Below are 25,602 nucleotides of genomic sequence, written 5' to 3'. Positions count from 1 at the left end.
ATCGGCCCTATTTATATATCCCTAATGTCCAGACATGGTGGCGCTGGACACAGCTATGATAGGTTCCTACTCTCAGGTTGGGGGGGCAGAGGACCCCTCCCTGTGGCCCCACTGATTGTTCCTACATTCCTGACTAACGACTGGCCTATTACTCCCACTCCCACTGGTATCACCTCATCAACATTACGAAAAAAGTCTGCTCCCATTCCCGTCTCCTTGTTAAGAGCCGGCTCTTTTGGTCCAGTTCAAAGAGCCGGCTCGTTCGCGAACGCCACATCACTACTGCCTTGCATTGTCGTCGAGCTCGCTGGAACAAACGTCACGTAAGTGCGTCCTATTTTTGTTTTTTTTTGTATTTATTTCTACTTTTAGATATTTCGCATATTTCGCTTCCAAATCTTTATGTTTCAGTCGTTGTCCAAATTGAAAGCTGCTTTGTCCGCAATGAAATGTGAAAGTACACGATTATGTACTGTAAACTACTACTGTAGTGATGCGCCAATTTGATGATTCCAGAGAACATGTTAACTTTGAAGCAGTTAGATTTAACAAAGAAGCTGTTGTTCGGATCTATTTTGATTCATGGCACCTGCCACCAACTAAAATTCGAGGAACGTTTCAAGTTAGCCACCTTGCTGAATCAGCGTCTTCTCTTCAGGAAATGCTTCTTACCCTTTTTTTACTACTAACTAGGACACCGGGCAGAAAAAAAGAAACTTTGCTTCTACTATTAAAAATAGAAATCGACATTTAAAACTACTCACATAACGTAAGCTCCATTACTTTATGTGAGTAGTTCTTTCGTTTTGTATCATCGGTGAATCATTTCCTAAACACAACAATGCCATCGGCTTCTTTTCAGTCGTTTCGTTTTTTTATTTACTCACTTTTAAGGCGTTGTCAGAAGCGAGTTTATAAACTGATTTAATAATATATATAAAAACACCACAAAAGAAGATTGAAAACAATATTTTCATCACCAATTCAACCAAGTCGGCGTGTCGTGACACCTAGCTTCTTTCCCATTCGTACACCAGTCATAAGCTTTTTACGCCAAGCAATTTCATATGAACACAGATAAATTCCTTTAAACAAATTCAAATAAATATCAAATAGGTTAAAACTATGTATATAGTTAACAATACTATAATTAACAATACTATATTTAACAATAAGAAGCAGCAAGAAACAACATGCAATGCATTTGAAAATTTCAGAATCAGAATCTTCTTTATTGCCAAGTATGTAGAACACACAAGGAATTTGTTTCCGGTAGAACACGCTGCACAAGTATCATCAGTATCGTCATACAGTTCCATTTGAGCTACTGTTCAGAGAGTTAATGGGTTGGGGGGAAGAAGCTGTTTAAATGTCTGCTGGATTTGGTGCGCATGGATCGGTAGCGCCTGCCTGAGGGGAGTAGCTGGAAAAGGTGGTGGGCAGGGTGCGGAGGGTCCAATAGGATTTTCCACGTCCTAGTTTGGATTCTTGCAGTGTGCAAGTCCTCGAGAGTGGGTAGGGCGGTGCCAATGATTTTTTTCCGCCATCCTAACTGTCAGTTGAAGTCGGATTTTGTCCATTTTTGTGGCGGCCCAAAAGGTGATGGAAGAACACAGGATGGATTCGATGACAGCCATGTAGAAATATTGTGGCACCTCCTGTGGCAGGCCATGCTTCTTTAGCAGCCTCAGGAAGTACATTCTCTGTTGGGCCTTTCTCAGGATAGAGGAATCTGCAATCATATGAACACGTTCGTCATAAATGGATTATTAATGAGATGTACAGCGATACCTCAGTTTACGAACTTAATTGGTTCCCAGAAAGTGCGTGTAAGGCGAAAAGTTTGTCTTCCAAACATTTATTGCCCATAGAAACCATTAAAACGAAAAGAATCCGTTCCCAGGTCCCCATAAAACATACTTTTCTACGAAATAAGCTTTAAAACTACACAAAACATACCATATTTTATGTATTTTAATGTGCGATTGGATTGTAATGAAAGAAATAATCTGTACAGTATGACGAACTTCCAGGTTGCCTCTTGATGATATCAGAGTGAAGTTGCTGTGCTTTCTCGGCGATAATACCGTCACTCACACAGTCCCCTGCTAGCTGCTCTTTGTTAACCCAAATCAAACGTTTTTCCACCTCTTCTATTGCCTGAGACCATTGCTTAGACAACACAGAAACACCTTGAATAGCTTCCTTGTTCTTAAGGATGGTAGCAATGGTGGACTTGGCGTAATGGTACTGGGACACTAAGTCACACAAACACACACCTCGTTGGTGTTTTTCGATGATCTCCTTTTGCTCGACCGTTATTTTCTTTTGTGTTCTCTTTGCCTTGACATGAGCCTGTGGTGGGGTCTTTTTCGCTCCCATATTAGCAAAAGTACTCTCCTCGATAACAAACCACGTCCGCACTCAAGAAAGAGGGTGACGATAACTAGTCCGCCAGCCACCGTGGCTCTCCGTGTGTTTCCCGAAAACTAGTTTCTATGCCAAGATTATATTCTCGCGAAATTAAATGTTTGTAAGGCGCAAAGTTTGTAAGAGAAAGCGTTGTAAGATGAGGTATCGCTGTATTTTATTCCCGCATAATGTTTTTACCATTGCGAAAAAGTGAAGAAATGTATTTTGAATTGTTCATTTGTCATGATGCAAAGGAAGGTATGAAGTGATTGTATTTCACTTTTCAGATGACTCACTGGATGATTTTTATTCAGGAGAAAACATGGCTGAAACCAAAGATGCTCATTTCGGAGAGAGGTCTGAGGACACTTTGGACGCCTTCAATTTATTTTCCAAGAGGTACATGATATATGGCACACGACCAGTAATTCTCTGCAGGCACTGGTTTGTCACTTTTAAGAGTAGGAGAAGGAAATTATTTTATTGAAGCCACTAACGAATGATCAACTTGAAGTAGTTGCTGCTCTTGAATGTTTTCTTGATCTAGCCAAATGTACACGGTATTTTGGCCCTTTAATGTACTCAAACGTTTTGTTGCTTCCATATCCACTGATACCTTGGTTTACCAACCCCTTGGCTGACGAACTTTCGGTTTACGCATGTTAAATTTATGAAAATGTAACCTTGGCATACGAACTATTTTTCGGGATACACATCGATCTGCCACAATGAGTGATGTGTCGTTCGTGAACGAGCCTGTTCTCCTAACAAGAAAATTGCAGCCGAGTTGTTTTTGTCCTATATTCCCCGGCCCCAGTCTTAGGTTAAAGCCACATGATTGGTGAAGAACGCAGCAGTAAGGGCAGGGTTTAAACATTAAAGAGACAGGCAGACGACAGAGAGAGAGAGTAAGGAAATGGATAGAAAACAGTGAAATTTGGATTCGTTTCAATTTTAAGTTCAAAGGCAGAATGTAGACTGCAAGGTTAAAATATCCCATCAATCAGGCTCAACAAATAACCCGCACAAGCCATCTGTACACTCGATGCAAAAAGCTATCAACCCAGCTAAACAAAACACAATTGGTGAGGAACTTGGTAAAATGATCGCAGAGAAAGCACCTACAAGGGATCATTCCTCAAGATGGTGAAAGAAGAAGGCTACGTTCCTTATCAAATGTTTAATGCTGATGAAACCAGCCACTCCATTCCATCAAGCCATCAACGACCATCACAAAGGTCAATAAAACAACTTTATTATACAGTATAGTTTATTTCTTTAATTATAATACCATATCACATTTATTATACATAAAATATGGTACATTTCGTGTACTTTTAAGGCTTAAAACATTAGAAAGTAGAACATTATGTTTTATGGGGACCTGGGATCAAATTATTCTCATTTTAATGGTTTCCTATGGGAAATTAATTATTGGGATACACACTTTTCGCCTTACACACTCTGTCTGGGAACCAATTAAATTTGTAAGTCATGGTATCACTGTACGGTTTATGGTTCAAGTGGCAAAATGAATTTTTTTTGGCATTTGTCTAAACAACGCTGGCTCGATGTCATGAAATGCAAATAAATGTGTCATTCTCATCTGAACAAACAATTCAAACAAGCATGCAAAAATAACAGCAAACATAACGCCATTCTTCTTATCCTTTCGGCTTTTCCCCTTAGGGGTCGCCACAGCGAATCAATGTCCTCCATCTATCCCGGCTCTTCTCTCACACCAGCTACCTTCAAGTCCTCTTTGACTACATCCATAAGAGGTTCCTCTTCGGTCTTCCTCTCGGTCTCCTGCCAGTTCAAGGCTGAGCATCCTTCTCCCGATATAGTCACTCTCTCTCCTCTGGACATGTCCAAACCATCTCAGTCCGGCCTCTCTGACTTTTTCTCCAAAGCCTCTAATATGAGTTGTGCCTCTAATGTACTCATTCCTGATCCTATCCAACCTGGTCACTCCCAAAGAAAACCTCAACATCTTCAGCTCTGCTACCTCCAGCTCTGCTTCCTGTCTTTTCTTCAGCGGCACTGTCTCCAGTCCAAACATCATGGCTGGTCTCACCACGGTTTTAGACAGTTTTCCTTTCATCCTAGCTGAACCCCTTCTATCACACATCACACCTGACATTTTTCTTCAGCCGCTCCAGCCTGCCTGGACACGTTTCTTCACCTCTTTTCCACATTCTCCATTGCTCTGGACAGTTGACCCCAAGTACTTAAAATCCTCCACCTTCTTTATCTCTTCCCCCTGTAGCATCACTCTTGCACTTGGATCCCTCTCATACACACACATATATTCCGTCTTGCTGCGACTGATCTTCATTCCTCTCCTTTCCAGGGCATATCTCCACATCTCTAGTTTCTCCGCCACCTGTTCCCTGTTCTCGTTACCGATCACAATGTAATGTGCAAACATCATTTCCCAAGGAGATTCTTGTCTAACATCGTCTGTCAGCCTGTCCATCACCATAGCAAACAAGAAGGGGCTCAGAGCTGACCCATGGTGGAGTCCCACCTCCACCTTGAATTCCTCAGTCATACCGACAGCACACCTCACGCCTGTCTTACAGTCATGATACATGTCTTGTACCGCTCTGACATACTTTTCCGTCACTCCAGACTTCCTCATGCAATGCCACAGCTCTTCTCTGGGCACCCTGTCATACGCTTTCTCCAGATCTACAAAGACACAATGCAATTCCTTCTGACCTTCTCTGTACTTCTCTATCAGCATTCTTAAAGCAAACACTGCATCTGTCGTACTCTTTTTTGGCATGAAGCCATACTGCTGCTCACAAATGTTCACTTCTGCTCTTAGTCTAGCTTGAACTACTCTTTCCCAGAGTTTCATTGTATGGCTCATCAACTTTATTCCTCTGTAATTAGTACAACTCTGCACATCTCCTTTGTTCTTAAAAATGGGCACGAGTACACTTCGTCTCCATTCTTCAGGCACCTGTTCACCATCTAAGATCTTGTTGAATAACCCAGTCAGGAACACCACCGCCACCTCTCCAAGACACTTCCATACCTCGATTGGTAAATCATCAGGCCCGAGTGCCTTTCCCCCCTTCATCCTCTTCAGCGCCCTCCTCACTTCATCCTTGCTAATTTTTGCTACATCTTGGTCCACAACAGTCACGTCTTCTACTCTTTGTTCCTTCTCATTTTCCTCATTCATCAATTCTTCAAGTACTCTTTCCATCTTGCGATCACACAACTGGCACCGGTTAATACATTGCCATCTCTATCTTTTATTACCCGAACCTGCTGCAGGTCCTTACCATCTTTGTCTTTCTGTCTCGCCAGACTGTAAAGATCAGTCTCACCTTCCTTGCTGTCCAGCCGAGCATATAAGTCATCATAGGCCTCTTGTTTGGCCTTTGCCACCTTTACTTTAACCGTGCGCTGCATCTCCTTGTACTGCTGTCTACTCTCGTCCATCCTCTCACTGTCCCACTTCTTCTTTGCTAACCTCTTTCTCTGTATACATTCCTGCACCTCCCCATTCCACCACCAAGTTCCTTATCTACCTTTCTTCCACTCGATACACCAAGTACTTTCTGACCCGTGTCTCTGATTATGTTCGCTGTAGTTTGCCAGTCATCTGGAAGGACCTCTTGCCCACCCAGTGCTTGTCTTACCTCCTTCCTAAATGTCATGCAACACTCTTCCCTTTTCAACTTCCACCATTTTGTCCTCACTTCAGCCTTTGGTTTCTTCATCTTCCTCACTGCCAGCGTCATCCTACACACCACCAACCTATGCTGTCTGGCTACACTCTCACCAACCACGACTTTGCAGTCACTGATTTCCTTTAGATGGCGCCGTTGACACAAAATGTAGTCTACCTGTGTACTTCTGCCTCCACTCTTATAGGTCACCCTATGTTCCTGTCTCTTCTGAAAGAAAGTATTCACAATAGCCATTTCCATTCTCTTAGCAAAGTCAACCACCATCTGTCCTTCAGCGTTCCTCATCTGGAGTCCAAACCTGCCCATCACCTCCTCATCATCTTTGTTTCCTGCGCCAACATGCCCATTGAAGTCTCCACCAATTACAACCCTCTCACTTCTCGGGATGTTCTGTATGACTTCATCAAAGTCCAACCAAAATTTCTCCTTCTCCGCCGGGTCACATCTTACTTGTGGGGCATACCCACAAACAACATTGAACATCACACCTTCAATTTCGAGCTTCAGACTCATCATTCTATCTGATACTCTTTTTACATCTAAGACATTCCGAACAAACTCCTCTTTTAAGATAACCCCAACTCCATTTCTCTTTCTGTCTACACCATGATAGAACAACTTCAACCCTGACCCTAAGCTTCTAGCCTTGCTCCCTTTCCACCTGGTCTCCTGGACACACAGTATGTCTACCTTCCTTCCCTGCATCATGTCAACCAGCTCTCGGCCTTTACCTGTCATTGTTCCTACATTCAAAGTTCCTATTCTTAGTTCTATACTCTTGGCGTTCCATTTCTCTGTTTTCCTCTGGGCACACCTCCCTCCTCTCCTTCTTCGACCAACAGTAGTCCATTTTCCACTGGCACCCTGAAGGTCAACAGTACCAATGGCGACCGTTGTTAACCGGGCCTCGACCGATCCGGTATGGGATTCATAGGTTTGATTCGCATATTTGTTTTGGCAAAAAAATTTACGTCGGATGCCCTTCCTAACACAACCCTCTGTATTTATCCGGGCTTGGGACCGGCACAATAATACACTGGCTTGTGCCCCCTTGTGGCTACATTAGCAAACATAACGCCATTAAACCAGTAATTCAAGTTGAGTCATATGTAGAGCTCAATCTCATTTCAAGTAATAGAGCTGAGCCCTTTAATTTCAAATGACTTTGGTTGTTTGATAATTAAGTTGGTATATTTTTTGAATACTAATGGTTGGAGCTAGTGACTTCACGCATTTAAAAAGCTGTCAAATGAACAAGTCATATGTGTCGTCACTGTTGAGGATTTATTCCATTCATGGAAAAACAGCTGAAACTCTTGAGTCAACTGTCTGACAAAACCACTCAACTGCCAACAGATCAGTTCACTCAACTGCCAAGTGGTGTTTGATCTCAAAGCTGTTTTGCAGGTTTCTCAACCTTTTCTTCATCACCCTGCATTTTTAATAATAATGCATTTCACATATAAGCGGCTTTCAAAACTCTCAAGGTCACTTTACACCGGATAAGTTTTTTTACGGGTGAGCAGTGGCAGCGACATGCGCCAGCGTTCACTCAACCCCGAAAAGTGTTTACTGTACAGTTCATTTATAAATGTTTTACTTACCCTACTCTCCCTGCTAACAGCCAGAAGAGGTTGCCCGACACACACGCTCTGACTCAGGCGGACGCCAAAGGAAAGAAAGCAGTGTACAGTACTATAGGAGATGTTGTCAAGACGGAATCTGCACTGTAAAATGACTGTATTGTGTGTAGTCACGCAGCAGATTGCTGTGCGAGTGTGTGACATGCTGGCTGGCCAAAATTGTAGTACGCGTTGCCGGCTGCTTGCGTGTTGCGGTGCCAGTTGTAGAATTAAAAAAAAAGGGTCTGGCGGTCATGGTCGTAAGTACAGGTGGTCGTAACTCGCGCCGGTCGTAACTCGGATATATTTAGCTATATATAGCTAATTTTGTTTGCTGCCTCTGACTGTGGATGTCTTTTCAGGAAGAATCCATCCGATGCCATGACGAAAGATGAGGAAACAGACTCTGAGCCCATGAAAAAAGCCGTCCACCCTTTTCAGTACAGGATGGACTACCCACAGATGGGAATGTGCCTGATTATCAACAACAAGAACTTCGACCGAAGCACACGTAAATACTACTACTACTAATAATAATAATAATAAAAATAAGGGCGGCCCGGTAGTCGAGTGGTTAGCACACCGGCTTCACAGTGCAGAGGTCGCCGGTTCGCGTCCCGGTCCGGCCTCCCTGTGTGGAGTTTTCATGTTCTCCCTGGACCCGCGTGGGTTTTCTCCGGGTCCTCCGGTTTCCTCCTACACTCCAAAAACATGCATGGCAGGCAGATTGACCACTCCAAATTGTCCCTAGGTGTGAAAGTGAGAGTGACTGTTTTATGTCTTTGTGTGCCCTGCCAATTCAGGGTGTCCCCCGCCTCGTGCGAAGACAGCTGAGATAGGCTCCAGCAACCCCGTGACCCTAATGAGGAATAAGCGGTACGGAAAATGAGATAATAATAATAAATAAGAATAATAATACATTTCATTCATAAGCGCCTTTCAAAACTCTCAAAGTCACTTGACAGTCACAGGATATGTAATGTGGGTGAGCAGCGGCAGCCACACACGCCAGCGTTCACTCAACCCAGAAATAACTCAAATCGATAGAAAGCTAGCAAGCTAACTAATAGATACAATAATAATAATAATATATTTCATTTATAAGCACCTTTCAAAACTCTTCAAGGTCACTTTACAGTCACAGGATATAGTCGCTGATAGCTACCTCGCCAGCTAGATAGCTAAACGATAGCTAGCTAGACCAGTGTTTTTCGACCTTTTTTGAACCAGGGCACGTTTTTTTTTACATTGGAATTTTTTTTGCGGCACACCACTAACCATCTCGCAGGAATGAGGCAATCAGTGACGTGTTGCCACATGGACGAATATTCAATTATCCTCCCAGTCTTTTCAGCACAGACACCGGACACTTACATAATATTGGGACAAAATGAGTAGTAAATGTTTGTAAAATTTTACATTTTAAAAAGGGGCATTGGATAGTTTCTCACTGCACACCTGACAATTTTTCACGGCACACTAGTGTGCCGCGGCACAGTGGTTGAAATTCACTGTCTGAAAGGACAACCGACGTCTCCGGACAAGTCGTGTCCATAATTTGTAAAATGGCTTCAAATGACTTCTACTGAGCGTATTTTAAAAAGATTCCACCGCATATAGCTATATTTTACGTTTTAAGACTCGCACTGAATATTCAGCAAGTCTTGTTTTTGAGTTGGTGACGAGTCCGTACGTAACGTCACTAAAGGAACGCCTATGACCGAAAAAAAGACACATTGTAGCAGTCCTTCCATCACGTCAATGTATTTTGCTGTATTGTTTGGTCTGAAAACCTTGTGTTGCACCCAAAAGCCGTCAGAAGAGGGTGTCCAAGCTCCATATAAGCAATTTATCAGCCTGTGGAAACTGAGGTGGCCACGGGAGGTCGCCATTTTGTGCCTCTTTTCTCGTGATCCGTTTCTCCCCAATGTTACCTCAAAATGGCATGGAATAAATTCTTTAATCGATTGCAAACATGTATGCTTTCCTCCTCAGAACTATTTGAATCATCTTCATAACTGGAGGTGTAACAAGAAAGCATATTCTCCGAATCTGATGCTATCGTTTTGATTCTCCAGAAATGCAAGACGTCTTGGCGTGACGTCACGAACTGGGGGCGGGACTTTTTGAAAATGCCCAATTCGCAGCTCATTTTTTTGCAGATTTTGGACACTTTAAGTCATTTTTATTGGTGTTTTGCATTTGAATAAAAATATCATACTGCATGTTTTGGGTATTTTAGATGCTTTAAAACGTTTTTCTGATGTCAGTTAAGAAACAAAAAAGTGACGTCGGTTGTCCTTTAAGTCTTCTCTCAAAAGGAATTCTTTATGTATGATTTTTTTACCACGAAATGGTCACAAAGATCGATTCCCTACAACGGAAATTCCGATATCCGGAACACGGAATTACAATCCATGCAAAATTGTGTCATTTCATGCTTGATACACCGAAAAAAATGTTTGTTCCGCCATTTTTCCTGGTGACGTGGTTGCGGCTACCTAATTCAACCTTACTCACAAAGTACTTTAGTTGCACTAGTAACACGACAAGGGTATTTGGAGCTCATTATAGTTTTTGAATTGTAATAATACATTAATAATACACCTTTCAAAACTCTTAAGGTCAATTTACAGTCACAGGATACGTTTTTTTTCTAGTGGGTCAGCAGCGGCAGCACTCAACCAGGAAGTAACTCAAATAGATAGAAAGCTAGCTTGCCAATAGATAGCTAATAACTATCCTGGTAGATAGCTAGCCAGCCATCCAGCTATATCGCTATCTAGCTAATAGCTAGCTAGCTAGCTAGAAAGCCGGCCAGGGAGCTAAACAGCAAATAGATAGCAAATAGCTAGCTAGCGGCAGCCACATTCGCCAGCATTCACTCAACCCAGAAGTAACTCAAATAGATAGAAAGCTCGCTGGCTAGCCAATCTGTAGCTAATTACAGGTCAGCAAGCTAGATAGCTATATCGCTAATAGATAGCCAGCTAGATAGGGAGCCAGGGAGTTAGATAGCAAATAGATTGCTATCGAGATAGCTAGCTAGATAGCTGGATAGCTAGATGAATGAATCAAGAAATATTCACACGAAATGCTGATTTCATACCATTACCCCCCCCCCCCCCCGATTTATTCAACGAGACGACTGGATTTATGTGCGTAGTTGATCTATTTTGAACATGAAATTAATTTTTGTTACCCTCAAATTGTTAATTGATATTTTTTCTCCTCCATTTGTTTTTATTTCATGTACAATTTACATACGCCCATGAAACCTGCATTCTGGGTTGATCAGTCCACAGCTGTCGAATTCAGTTCATGGCGACTTTGACAATTACTTTGTGAATCTTTGGTTGAACGTTTTTGACGTCATCAACTGTCAGTCAGGACTGCTTTTCGACATCAGTATGCCAATTGGGAAGTCGTGAAAAGCCCAAAGGAAATTGTCACATATTTTGTCCACAATACTTCAACAACCATTGGCGCAGTGGATGTCTTTTGTGTGGATGGAGATATTTGGACACATGACAGTTGGATAGGGTTCAGAATCAGAATCAGAAATCCTTTAATCGGCCCACAATGGGGAAATTTGCAGTAATAATAATACATTTCATTTATAAGCACCTTTCAAAACTCTCAAGGTCACTTTACAGTCACATGATAAGTTTTTCTGTGGGTGAGCAGCGGCAGCAACGCGCGCTAGCGTTCACTCAACCCGGAAGTAACTCAAATAAATAGAAAGCTAGCCAATAGATAGCTAATAGATAGATAGATAGATAGATAGATAGATAGATAGATAGATAGATAGATAGATAGATAGATAGATAGATAGATAGATAGATAGATAGATAGATAGATAGATAGATAGACAGCCAGCTATATAGCCAATTAGTTTTAAGGCTTATTTGGTAGAAAATTATTATTATCAAGTTTTGTCGCAAAGTGCACTGACCTTTCCGCAGAACAAAGCGAGGCTCTGAAAATGCTGCCCATGACAGGCGCAAAAAAACCACAATGGCCCCAGAGCTGTCTAGCCATGACAGTCAAATTGCAGTGACGTTCCTCCCAATCAGAAACTGTGCTAACGAAAAGGCTCAACCACTCATCAGTCTCCTACTTGATGAATGTCGTGGCCAAAAATGCTGAAAAACAATCCGTATCCCTTCCAAGTGACGCACAACAACAGTGACAAAAACAAAGTGACAAAAGTAAACACAAAAACAACACAAAAAAAGCAAGGCAGCTGAGAGCAAATGTTGACGGCTGTCCAGTCAGGCGCCATCTTTGACTTGTTGTGTAATGATAAATGGGGCTTGACTGTACTGTTCAAAAAGCCAGTAATGATTTGTTTTAGCACTTCAATGACCACACAAAAGTATAATATCACGGACAAGGCCGAGTTCTACACTAAGGTCAAACTAAAATGAAAAACTAAAAGACAAGAAGTGTTGCCTTCGTGTTTAGAGATCCCAATCCTGAAGTTCTTCACTTCTTCAAATAATAATACGTTTTATTTTAAGCGCCTTTCAAAGCTCTCAAGGACACTTGACAGTCATCCGCAAAGCAATGAAATTGTATACCAAATTGACTTAGAATATTGCCAAGTGGAAGAAGGTAGGTGATAAAAAGAGGAGAGGTCCCAGGACAGAGTCTTGGGGCACACCAGAATATGCAGGTGAGGACTGTGAGGTGAAGGAGTTAATTTGGATGAACTGAGAGCGGACAAAGAGATACTGTACTGTGGTGGGTGCGGAAACCAGATTGGAAGGGTTCGTAGAGATCATTCTGGGAGAGGTGAAAGAGTAGCTGGGAGTACCCAACTTTTTCTACGATTTCGTGGATAAAACGAAGGTGACGAATGTGGCGAATGTGGACTCTAATTCAATTTTTGTGTTTCCCCAGGGATGAGCACTCGGAACGGGACAGATGTTGACGCTGCTTTTGCCATGAAGACTTTTTCTGATCTGGGTTATAACATCAAAGTGACCACGGATCAGACTGTCAAGCAAATGAAGAGTCTCATGTTGAATGGTAATTGACTTTCATAATTTTCATTCTTGAGACCATCTTCTCAGCGGAACCACGACATGTGGCTGGGAAATTGACTGTTAGATAAATCCAGAAACTAAAACTACTTGTTAACTCATTCCCTGCCAGATGAAGTGCAAATATGTGTCATTGTCACTTGAATTCCAGGATATTTGGAAAACTTTTATATATTGATATATTGTACAGGTATCATCCGAGTTACAACCGACGCAATTTACGACCACGACGGCCAGACCCTTTTTTTTTATTCTATGCCTTGCACCGCAACACGCAAGCAGCCGGCAACGCGTACTACAATTTTGGCCAGTCAGCATGTCACACATTCACACAGCAATCTACTGCGTGACTACACTCAATACAGTCGATTTACAGTGCAGATACCATCTCCTGCAGAACGGTAGACTGCTTTTTTCCTTGGGCGTCTGCCTGAATGCCTGCCTCTGAGCGTGTGTTTCGGGCGACCTCTTCTGGCCGTTAACAGGCAGAGCCATTTTTCAACAGCTGTATTCTTTATGTATTAAGTGTTTTCTTTAACCCACTATATAAAATCTAAATATCACATATAAATCGATATAAATGAAATATAAAATGATAACAACGACACTAAAAGGTAAGTGTAAAAAAAAAAAAAAATCCGTGTCACACCCACTTCAGCTCCTCTCTGAGCCCTTTGTATTTCTCCATTTTCTCATGTTCCTTCTTTCTGATGTTTCCATCACTCAGGACCGCGACATCCACGACAACGGCTTTCCCTTTATCTATGACCATGATATCTGGTTGGTTGGCCATTACCATCTTGTCAGTCTGTATCTGGAAGTGTTGTACTAAATTCATCCTGTCTACTTCATAACTAATGTTAAGCAGATTCCTTACTTACAGACAGTGTATTGTCGGTGTTCAAATACCTGACATGTTTCGGCGACTACTTCCGCCTTCGTCAGAGTGTCACGGATGTTGCTGTGACGCGCCATTTTCACCTCTGACGAAGGCGGAAGTAGTCGCCGAAACATGTCAGGTATTTGAACACCGACAATACACTGTATCTGGAAGTCCCACAGGATCTTTGCTCGGTCATTCTCTACTATTTTGGGAGGTGTTTCCCATTTTGACCTTGGGGTTTCCAGTCCAAACTCCGCACAGATATTTCGGTAGACTATGCCAGCCACCTGGTTATGGCGCTCCATGTAGGCTTTCCCTACCAGCATCTTACACCCTGCAGTTATGTGTTGGATTGTCTCAGGTGCCTCTTTGCACAAACTACACCTTGGGTCTTGTCTGGTGTGGTATATCCCTGCCTCTATGGCTCTGGTGTTCAGGGCCTGCTCTTGGGCAGCCAGGATGAGTGCCTCTGTGCTGTCCTTTAGGCCAGCCCTCTCTAGCCACTGATAGGACTTCTTGAGATCAGCCACTTCTGCTATGGTTCGGTGGTACATCCCGTGTAGGGGCTTTTCCTCCCATGATTGTCCCTCTTCCAGCACCTCATCCTCTGCTCCCCATTGTCTGAGACATTCTCTGAGTACATCATCCGTTGGAGCCTTCTCTTTGATGTATTCATGGATATATATATATATATATATATATATATATATATATATATATATATATATATATATATATATATATATATATATATATATATATATCAGAATCATCTCTATTGCCAAGTATTGATTAAAGAAAGCATAATGTGCAGATGCGCGGTGAGCTGTCTGCATTTCCGCCAGTGTTAATGTTTTTTTTTAATCATTTCAAATAATGTACGGCGTACTCCAACATTTTATACAGAAATTGTCATCATTTATAAGGGCAGCTATGAGGTTGTCAGGTATGCAATTCCTGAATAAATTTGGGAATGGCAGTGAAGGAGTGAATGTGTTCTTTGAAAGGGGTCCGAATTTGGGCTGGTCAAGTGACTTGTTTCTTCGATGAAAATGTTTCTTCAGTCGTCATCTGTACTTCTTTGAAGGTGTCGGACGTTTCGCTTCTCATCCAAGAAACTTCATCAGCAAACTAAAGTCTTACTGGTAGTTTAGGCCATATATATATATATATATATATATATATATATATATATATATATATATATATATATATATATATATATATATATATATATATATATATATATATATATATATATATATATATATATATATCCCTACTGTCCAGACTCTGCTATGATAGGTCCCTGCTCTCAGGTTGGGGAGAGCAGAGGACTACTCCCTGCCACTCCCCTGATTGTTCCTATTGTACTGACTAACGACTGGCCTGAATGCCCCACTTCCCACCGGTATCACCTCATCAGTATTCCTAATTCTATTTTGCCTAAGTAAACTGTTGTACGAACGATCCAAATTGAACCTTACCCCACCAAACCGGTTTAATGAAGAATTTAGTTGTTTTATGAAAATTGCTTCTTTTACTCCCCTTTCAAACCATCTATGTTCTTTCGCTAAGATTTTAACCTCATTGTCGTCAAATGAGTGGTTGCTAGGTTTTAGGTGCATATGTACTGCCGATTAAGGCCCACTAGTATTATCCCTGCGATGTTGATAAAGTCTTTTTTTTGAGAATTTGTTTTGTCTCCCCAATGTAATGCTCTTTACAATTTTCGTTCGTACAATGTATTGAATAAACTACATTACTTTGTTTTTCATTTGGCAGCCTATCTTTTGGATGCACTAATTTCTGCCTTAAAGTGTTTATCGGTTTGAAATAAGTAGGAATTTTGTGTTGCCAAAGGACTCGTTTTTCAGAAAGTCCTGCAATGTAAGGTACTGCTACTCCTCTCCTTTTTGTGTCTTCAGAATTTTTAGTTTTATTCCCTATTCTTTCTTTCTGACATTTGTTAAGTGACCACTGAGGGTACCCACAGTTTGTGAGTGCTCTCCTGATATGTTTTGACTCCTTTTCTCTGCCTTCAACGCTTGTTGGTATTAGTTTAGCCCTATGTTGGAGCGTTCTGATAACTCCTAGTTTGTGTTGTAAAGGGTGGTTAAAATCGAAAAGTAAGTATTGGTCAGTGTGCGTAGCCTTCCTAAAGTCTTCTGTTTTTAACACTGTCCTCTTTTATAATTACTTTACAATCCAAAAAGGCTAGTTGGTTCTCATTAATGTCCTCACGAGTAAATTTAATGTTGCTGTCTACCGAGTTGAGGTGATCTGTGAAGGATTTAATTTCTTGTTTTTTAATTATGACAAAAATATTGTCCACATATCTAAACCAGTGTCTAGGTTTTGTCCCCGGGAAGGATGTGAGGGCCTGTTTCTCCATCTCTTCCATGTACAGATTAGCCACGATGGGTGAAACTGGTGAGCCCATAGCACAACCATGAATTTGTTTGTAGAATTTTTCCCTAAATTGAAAATATGTAGTATTAAGGCAGATTTCCAATAATTGGCAGATGTGGTCCGGTTTAAGTTTGGTTCTTTTATGCAGAGAAACGTCCGCCAGCAGTCTCGTCCTCACCACTGAGACTGCTGCTGGGGTTGGGACAGATGTTAAGAGAGAAGTCACATCGTAAGATGCCAATGTTTCCTCAGAAACTTGTTTCTTGTTTCTTTGCGTGTGTATCGGCAGTATCCCAAGAGGACCACAGCAGCTGTGCATCATTTGTGTGTGTGTTGCTAAGTCATGGTGAAGAAGGTGTGATTTATGGAACGGATGGATGTGAATTGCTGGAAAACCTCGCCAAACCTTTCAAAGGACATCGTTGCAGCACCTTGGTGGGAAAACCAAAGCTCTTCTTTATCCAGGTGAGTAGACCTTCTGTTACGCTGCCATTTTTTTTTTAGATAAGTTCATAAATATTTTATCTTTGTTAATACAAATTCTGAGAAATGACCCAACATTGTTTTTCTTTTTTTCTGATTTTGTGATTTTAATGCATTACTCTTTGATCATAGCAGGAATATCACATTGACAATAAACTGCTCTTTTTGAAAATATTGTAGCAAATTTAGATGCATTTTTAGGCCAATTGATGCACTTTTTAACTCCTTCACTGCCATTCCCCAATTTATATACCTTCTTTTATGTATAATAAATGTGCTATTGGATTGTAATGAAAGAAATAAACTTATTGACCTTTATAAAATAATAATACATTTCATTTATAAGCGCCTTTCAAAACTCTCAAGGTCACTACAGTGGGACCTTGGCTTACGAACTTAATTGGTTCCCAGACAGAGAGTGTAAGGCGGAAAGTGTGTATCCCAAAAATTAATTTCCCATAGGAAACCATTAAAATGAGAATAATCCGTTCCCTGGTCTCCATAAAACATAATTTTCTACTTTCTAATTTTCTAAGCCTTAAAACTACACAAAATATACCTTATTTTATGTATATAAATTTCCTATAGTATTATGATTAAAGAAATAAACTGTACTGTACAATAAAGTCATTTTATTTACCTTTGCGATGGTCGTTAATGGCTTGATGGAATGGAGTGTCCGGTTTCCTCAGCATTAAACACTTGATGAGGAACATAGGCTTCTTTCACCATGTTGAGGAATGATCCCTTGTAGGTGTTTTCTCTGTGATAATTGTATCTAGTTCTTCATCAATTGGGATCTGGTTAGCTGGGTTGATAGCTTTTTGCATCAAGTCGTCTGTGTAAGCTCTCAGTCGTACAGGAGTGGTCCATCGATGAGAAGGTTTCTTCAGCCGTCATCTGTACAAAAGTGAAGGTTTCGGACGTTTCGCCTCCTATCCAAGAGGCTTCGTCAGCGAACTAAAGTCTGACTGGTCGTATCGGCCCCATTTATATATCCCTAATGTCCAGACCTGGTGGCGCCGGACACAGCTATGATAGGTCCCTACTCTCAGGTTGGGGGGGCGCGGGACCCCCCCTTCGTGGCCCCACTGATTGTTCCTACATTCCTGACTAACGATTGGCCTATCGTTCATACAATAGCCTGCTCAGGCAAAACAGGTTAGGCAACTTTCGCAATGCTGATGAGGGTCGTTATGCTGATGAGGTGATACCGGGGGGAGTGGGTGTAATAGGCCAATCGTTAGTCAGGAATGTAGGAACAATCAGTGGGGCCACGAAGGGGGGGTCCCGCGCCCCCCCAACCTGAGAGTAGGGACCTATCATAGCTGTGTCCGGCGCCACCAGGTCTGGACATTAGGGATATATAAATGGGGCCGATACGACCAGTCAGACTTTAGTTCGCTGACGAAGCCTCTTGGATAGGAGGCGAAACGTCCGAAACCTTCACTTTTGTACAGATGACGGCTGAAGAAACCTTCTCATCGATTTTGCATCAAGTGTACAGATGACTTGTGCGGGTTATTTGTGGAGCCTGATTGATGGGATATTTTAACTGTTTTCTATCCATTTTGTCACTATTCTCACACTCTCACACTTTGTTGTTTTTTTTTGTTTCAAGCTCTGTCATCTCCCTTTCGTGTGTGTGTGTTGTCTCGCTCTCTCTCTGTCTGCCTGTCTCTTTAATGTTTAACCCCCCGCCCCCACTGCTGTGTTCTTGACCAATCACGTGGCTTTAACCGAAGATGTCTGTGTATGCTCTCAGTCGTACAGGAATGGTCCATCGATGAGAAGGTTTCTTCAGCCGTCATCTGTACAAATTTGAAGGTTTCGGACGTTTCGCCTCCTACCCAAGAGGCTTCGTCAGCAAACTAAAGTCTGACTAGTCGTATCGGCCCTATTTATATATCCCTAATGTCCAGACATGGCGGCGCCGGACACAGCTATGATAGGTCCCTACTCTCAGGTTGGGGGGAGCAGAGGACCACTCCCTGTGGCCCCACTGATTGTTCACATTCCTGACTAACGACTGGCCTATTTGCCCCACTCCCACCGGTATCACCTCATCAGCATTACGAATGTTGCCTAACTTGTTTTGCCTAAGCAGGCTATTGTATGAACGATCCAAATTGAACCTCACCCCACTAGACCGGTTTAATGAAGGATTTTGTTGTTTTATAAGAATTGCTTCTTTTATCCCCCTTTTCAAACCATCTATGTTCTTTCGCTGAGATTTTAACCTCATTGTCGTCAAATGAGTGGTTGCTAGCTTTTAGGTGCAAATGTACTGCCGATTGAGGCCCACTTGTATTATCCCTGCGGTGTTGATAAAGTCTTTTTTTGAGAATTTGTTGAGTCTCCCCAATGTACTGCTCTTTACAATTTTCATTCTTACAATGTATTGAATAAACTACTTTGTTTTTCATTTGGTAGCCTATCTTTTGGATGCACTAATTTTTGCCTTAACGTGTTTATCGGTTTGAAATAAGTAGGAATTTTGTGTTGCCAAAGGACTCTTTGTAATTTTTCAGAAACTCCTGCAATGTAAGGTACTGCTACTCCTCTCCTTTTTGTATCTTGAGAATTTTTGGTTTCATTCCCTATTCTTTCTTTCTGACATTTGTTGAATGACCACTGAGGGTACCCACAGTTAGTGAGTGCTCTCCTGATATGTTTTGACTCCTTTTCTCTACCTTCAATGCTAGTTGGTATTAGTTTAGCCCTATGCTGGAGGGTTCTGATAACTCCTAGTTTGTATTGTAAAGGGTGGTTAGAGTCAAAAAGTAAGTATTGGTCAGTGTGCTTCTGTTTTTAGCGCTCTGTCCTCTTTTATAATTACTTTACAATCCAAGAAGGCTAGTTGGTTCTCTTTAATGTCCTCACGAGTAAATTTAATGTTGATGTCTACAGAGTTGAGGTGATCTGTGAAGGATTGAATTTCTTGTTTTTTAATTATGACAAAAGTATCATCCACATATCTAAACCAGTGTCTAGGTTTTGTCCCCGGGAAGGATGTGAGGGCCTGTTTCTCCACTATGGGTGAAACTGGTGAGCCCATCGCACAACCATGAATTTGTTTATAAAATTTCTCCCGAAATTGAAAATACGTAGTATTAAAGCAGATTTCCAATAATTGGCAGATGTGATCCGCTTTAAGTTTGGTTCTTTCATGCAGAGAAACGTCCGCCAGCAGTCTCGTCCTCACCACTGAGACTGCTGCTGGGGTTGGGACAGATGTAAAGAGAGAAGTCACATCGTATGATGCAAAAGTTTCCTCAGGTTCCAATATGAGGTCTTTCATCCTCTCTACAAACCCTGTGGTGTTCTCTACGTGATATTCTGTGTTACCAACCAACGGAGCTCAGATAGTTTTTAAATATTTGGCTACATTGTATGTGAGGAGTCAATGCTTTTTTTTATGTATTTTTGGCAGGCCATAGATACATGGTGTGGCCTCTCCCGGTATAATCTAAAATACATCTGTTTGTCTATATGTTTTCCTTTCTCTAACTTTTGGAGACAGTCTATCATTTCTTTCTTGTATCTATTGGAAGGGTCCCTTTTTAGTTGCTCATAAATGTTAGAATCACTGATTAACCTGTTTATTTTGTCTTCATAATCCAATGTGTTGAGAAGCACTGTGCATCTGCCCTTGTCCGCTGGCAAAATAGTAATATTTTGGTCTTTTTGTAGAGTAGTTAACGCCTTTCTCTCTTCTAATGTTATGTTGGACGGAGGTAGTTTGGCACTACTGAGAAGGGCTGATATTTTAATGTGTAGATCATCTGCCTCTGCATACAAAAGTTTGTTATTTTTAATAGCCGATTCAGTAGCTGTGATGTAATCTATTGTAGGTATTGTTTTAGGAGTCACTGAGAAATTTAAACCTTTGGTTAGTACCGCCTTTTCTGCCTCTGAAACAATCTCAGCTACTGGCAAACACGCGAAAAATTAGGAATGAGCATTTTCAAGGGAGAATTGGATCAAAAATTTGTCAGACAGAGATCTCTCAGAGACAGAAAAGGCGGTACTAACCAAAGGTTTAAATTTCTCAGTGACTCCTAAAACAATACCTACAATAGATTACCGAAAAGTTGTAAACCAAGGTTTCACTGTATACAGTCACAGGATAAGTTTTTTCTGTTGTTGAGCAGCGGCAGCCACGTGCGCCAGCGTTCACTCAACCCGGAAGTAACTCAAATAGATAGCAAGCTAATAGCTAGCAAATAGATTGCTAATAGCTAGCGAATAAATAGCTATTCGCTAGTGAACACTGGCCTGCGGTGGGGTCTTTTTCGGTCCCATAATAGCAAAAGTCCTCCACTTGATAACAAACCACATCTGCACTCAAAGAAAGGGGATGACGAAAACTATTCCGCCAGCCACCGTGGCGCTGTGTGGTTTGGTTCGTCCGCCGAAAACGAGTTCGTCAGCCAAGACTATGTGCTCCCAAATTTAATGTTTGTAAGGCGAAAAGTTTGTGAGCGAAAGCATTCGTAAGCCGAGGTATCACTGTATTTCCATTTTTGTTTGTATTTCAGGCATGCCGTGGCTCAGAACTGGATGAGGGCACCGGCATCCAAACTGACAGCGTGGAGCAAACATCAGAGAGGATTCCCGTTGAGGCTGATTTCTTGTATGCCTATTCAACAGCCCCAGGTAAACTGCATCCTGCTCCAAATGTCATCAAAAATAACATTTTGACCAGGAATTTTTTTCAAGACTATGTAAGAAGACTTTCCAAAATGTGAATTTGGAGACACACAAGTTGGAGTCATGGAATAACCGATGCAAATGATCCAACAGGCTATTATTCATGGAGGAACACGCAAAATGGCTCCTGGTTCATGCAGGCATTATGTGAGATGTTGCAACGTTTCAAAGGCGAGTTGGAACTGATGCAGATCATGACTCGGGTCAACTACAAGGTGGCGATGCACTTTGAATCCAGCTCCAATATTCCGGGATTTACCGGGAAGAAGCAAATTCCCTGTATTGTCTCCATGTTAACCAAAGACTTTTACTTCCCACAATAAATGATGACGGTTCTTATCGTCTGATACGAGAGAGCAGTGGGAAAATAATTTCATCAGTGTGCTTCTGGATTTTCATTTTAAACTACAGGTAACATCCGAATTACGACCGAGTTCTGTTCCAACCAAACTGGTAAGTCCAAATGGTCGTAAATCAAAGTCCATTCAAAATGTTCAATAGAGACTCGGAGGCTAAATGACTCGCAACCCCCCCCCCCCCCCCTCTGGTGCCATCACACGGTCGATTGCTGTGCGAGAGTGAGATGCTGGCTGGCTGGCCAAAATTGTTGTACGCGTGCCGGCCTGCTAGCATGTTGTGATGCCAGTCGTTGAATGAAATTTTAAAAATAGGATCGGGAGGTCGTGATTGTAAGTCGGATGTTACCTGTACTTGTATTCATTGATGTATTTTTTACCCGTTTTTCTTTTTACTCTTGATATTAAACAAATTGGACTTCAAAGTGAAGTGCCAACAGTCTCCCAAAAGGTCCACTCGCCAGGGAACAATGGTGGAGACAGCAAGCGCTGCCTCTCCAGCATACGACGGGCGGCGGCCTGATGGGAACGGGACTCCTGGAAGCAGCCCCTTGAAGGGGGGGTACTGTCATGATCTGGTTGGCGACCAACGGGGGGCGCTGTCGGCCCCGCCTGCACCTGCACAGGTGCTGGTCGTCCCGATCAGATTGGCGACCAACGGGTAGCAAGGCTGCAGGCAGGGCTGACGTCGCTACCCGTTGGTCGTAAGTATTTGAAGTGACAACTGCCTGAGGAAGCATTAGGCAAGAATTTCCCGCCACATTGTTGTATAAGCTTTTAAATTACCTCTGGTGGAGCGCAATTGTCACCCTGTTCGGTGATAGAGATTAGACAGAATAAGAAGTTATCATATTTGAAAGTTTCATGCTGTTCTATGCTTAGTCAACACTTGTGACTCAATACACAATTGAAGCACAGACAACCTGGGGTCAATCAGGTCAACAGACACAGCAAGTTAAACTGTCAGCTTCACATAATATAGGACTTGGGGAACTCCTTATCACAGGAGTAATTTAGGACTTCAAACTCCTTATCACAGGAAGAGGTCATTAGCCAGGTTACAAATTTACAAGTTCATGGAAAACACAATGTTTTATTGCTTACAGCTGTTGGTGCTCAGAACGTCCAGAGGTGTGGTATTATAATCAAGAAAACTATGTTTTACTAATGTATCACTTTAATTTGCATGTACTCTCAATAAATAGCATGGCAAAGGGTGGCAGAATTCAGACATATGTCATGGATGACTGCGTTTCCTGCCAGCAGTAGGGACACTCTTTCTGGTTCCGAGTCGCTGTCCACAGTGTCTGACTGTCATATCTCTGACATTTGGGGAACAGTCAGTAAAGTCACAGCAAGTGAACCACACTGACTCCAAAATGGTCCAGAAAACCAGTAAAATGCAAAATGGCGTACAAAATGTAAAAGACCCTAAACTGGCGCTTGCAAAGATTGGAAAGTCATCGAGTCAAAATATCAGAGTATCCACCTAAACATGTGGATAACAAAGTACAATTTTAACGGCCGTTTGATCGCTCAGAGCATAATGATTACAAAGGAACTGTAAAGGCTTATTTGCCTAATTGTTGGAATTGTGGACTTTTAATTTGTTATCCTCTTGAAGAAGGAGTTTTGTTTTAAAGGAATGTGATAAAACAGGATTTTTTTTTGGTGTGCATTAATATTTGGATGAGCGTGAGTGGTCTCGCAAATCACATACAGTATTTGAAATTTGGGGATAGAGAGAGAGGGAGAAAGAGGGAGAGAGACTGAGAGAGAGAGATAGACAGGCAGACAGACTGAGAGAGAGAGAGAGAGTATGTGTTTATTTGGTCTTTGTCGGTGTGCAGAAAAGAACGAATTTCGGAGTGGTGTTTGTGTTAATATGTTTATAGTGGCTTCCGTTACGTTGTTATTTAATTATTTATTTTGGATTTTATTATTTATTAATACTATATTCCGACCACGTTAAATTGTTTTATACATTTCAAGTAATTTATGAGATTATGAGTGGATTACGAAGAGGCCAATCATAGTTGGTGTTTGGTGTGAAGATGTGTGTCATGATATTATGTAAATTATATATTATAAAATAGGTTGTTTTTTGCCGAAATTATGAAATCTAAAGACTAGAGTTGAAGAGGTGAGCTTCCGATCATGTCGTCAACCATAAAATTAATTTCAAGGACAACCGACGTCTCCGGACAAGTTGTGTCCATAATTTGTAAAATCGCTTCAAATGACTTCTACTAAGTGTATTTTACAAAGATTCCACCGCATATAGCTATATTTTACGTTTTAAGACTCACGCTGAATATTCTGAAAGTCTTGTTTTTGAGTTGGTGATGAGTCATTCCCCTACTTCACTGAAGGAACGCCCCTCACAGAGAAAGGACATACCTTGCATCACCTCAATACATTTTGCGGTACTTTGTTTGGTCTGAAAACTTCATGTTGATGGTGAAATTAGAAGGAAAACACAAATAATGTGATGGTGAATCGTTGTGTGTTGCGCCAAGACTTCTACAGTGTATTTGATGTTCGCTTATAAGCGGACAAGCCACGGAGCTTTGTCACCCTCTGCTGCCTCTTTTGGGGTACTGTGAGTACTAAAGAGTTTGTCACTACATTGCATCAAAATGACCGGAATAAATTCTTTAATTGAGTGCAAACATGTATGCTTTCCTCTTCAGAACTATTTGAATCATATTCATAACTGGATGAGTAACAACAAAGCATCTTTTCCGAATCTGAAGCCATTGTTTTTGTCACCTTTTGCAAGGTGGTGATGGCGGGTGCGGATCCCAAAAAGCAGGCAGGAGGGAGCAGGAGGTTGTGTTTGACAAATTGTATTAAAATAAAGTCAGCAGGAACAAAATGTAAAACATCACAATCAACTGAACAGAAAAAATACAAAGTATCAAAAGAAAACCATATGTAAAAGTCCGCCAAGGTTAAACAAACACATGCATGGCATACAATGCATACAAAGCATACCACAAACAATGAACCGACACCGGATGGTCGTGCCGGGAGTCCTTTTAAGTGTCAGTGTTTAAAACGACCAGCACCTGCGAGGCTGCAGGCAGGGCTGACGTCGCTACCCGTTGGTCGCCAATCCGAACGTGGCAGTCCGCCACTGATCGGGACGACCAGCACCTGTGCATGTGCAGGCGGGGCCAACCAGATCATGACAGTTTTGATTCTCGAGCAAGGCAAGACGTCTTGGCGTTACACCACGAACAAGGGGGCGGGACCTTCTGAAACTAGCCACTTCCGGGTTCAATTTGAAGTAGTTTTTGGACAATTTAAGTCATTTTTATTTGTGTTTTGCATTTGACTAAAAATATCATACTGCGTGGTTTGGGTATTTTAGATGCGATAAAACGTTTTTCTGATGTCAGTTAAGAAACAAAACAGTGATGTCAGTTGTCCTTTAATGTTGGTCTGAGTCCTGTGAAATATTACGATCTTGTCTTCTAACTTTGCTATCGACACGGATCAACACAAAGTTTTCAGGCCTAACAAAGTACCGCAAAATGCATTGTGTGTCCTTTCTCGGTCAGGGGCGTTCCTTCCGTGACGTGACGTCAGGACTCGTCACCAACTCAAAAACAAGACTTCCTGAATATTCAGCGCGAGTCTTAAAACGTAAAATATCGCTACATGCGGTGCAATCTTTTTAAATACGCTCAGTAGAAGTCATTTGAAGTGATTTTACAAATTATGGACACAACTTGTCCGCAGGCGTCGGTTGTCATTTAAGTTGACACATAAATAACGCGATGGTGAATCGTTGTTGTGTTGCACCAAGACAACTATTTGATATTCGCTGACACAAATTCCAAGCAGACAAATTAACTGAGCTCTGGCTCCATCTTCTGGCGGGGTGCTACACATCAGTCTTGATGCCTCAAAATGATCCGGAAGAAAGTCTTTAATCGATTGCAAACATTTATGATT

General features: G+C 41.7%; 1 protein-coding gene across 3 annotated transcripts; it reads left to right on the top strand.

The window, feature by feature from the left end:
- The first annotated feature begins 260 nt into the window (after positions 1 to 260).
- On the top strand, positions 261 to 21,635 carry LOC148902479 (caspase-3-like). 3 transcript variants are annotated; one of them, XM_088991077.1, is made up of 7 exons: positions 273 to 323; positions 2,727 to 2,811; positions 8,107 to 8,255; positions 12,650 to 12,778; positions 16,377 to 16,552; positions 21,112 to 21,229; positions 21,377 to 21,635. In XM_088991077.1, exons 2-7 carry the CDS (start codon positions 2,735 to 2,737, stop codon positions 21,604 to 21,606), a joined length of 879 nt encoding a protein of 292 aa, XP_088847203.1. In that variant the 5' UTR covers positions 273 to 323; positions 2,727 to 2,734; the 3' UTR covers positions 21,607 to 21,635. The 3 variants fall into 3 exon arrangements, with proteins under 3 accessions (XP_088847204.1, XP_088847203.1, XP_088847202.1); XM_088991076.1 differs by having other exon boundaries at positions 278 to 323; positions 2,700 to 2,811; XM_088991078.1 differs by lacking the exon at positions 2,727 to 2,811 and having other exon boundaries at positions 261 to 323.
- The last annotated feature ends 3,967 nt before the right edge of the window (positions 21,636 to 25,602 follow it).

Source organism: Hippocampus bargibanti, linkage group LG02, assembly GCF_051943395.1.
Source record: "Hippocampus bargibanti isolate YZ-2025 linkage group LG02, ASM5194339v1, whole genome shotgun sequence".
Lineage (NCBI taxonomy): Eukaryota > Metazoa > Chordata > Actinopteri > Syngnathiformes > Syngnathidae > Hippocampus > Hippocampus bargibanti.
The sequence above is the reverse complement of the archived record's forward strand: the minus strand, read 5'-3'. Positions and strand labels throughout refer to the sequence as shown.

Excerpts from the sequence above, each read along its gene's own strand:
- LOC148902479 (XM_088991077.1), top strand. The coding sequence starts at position 2,735 with ATGGCTGAAACCAAAGATGCTCATTTCGGAGAGAGGTCTGAGGACACT. Across the intron at positions 8,256-12,649 it reads GAACTTCGACCGAAGCACAC|GGATGAGCACTCGGAACGGG; the intron begins GTAAATACTACT and ends GTGTTTCCCCAG. Across the intron at positions 12,779-16,376 it reads GAAGAGTCTCATGTTGAATG|TATCCCAAGAGGACCACAGC; the intron begins GTAATTGACTTT and ends GTGTATCGGCAG.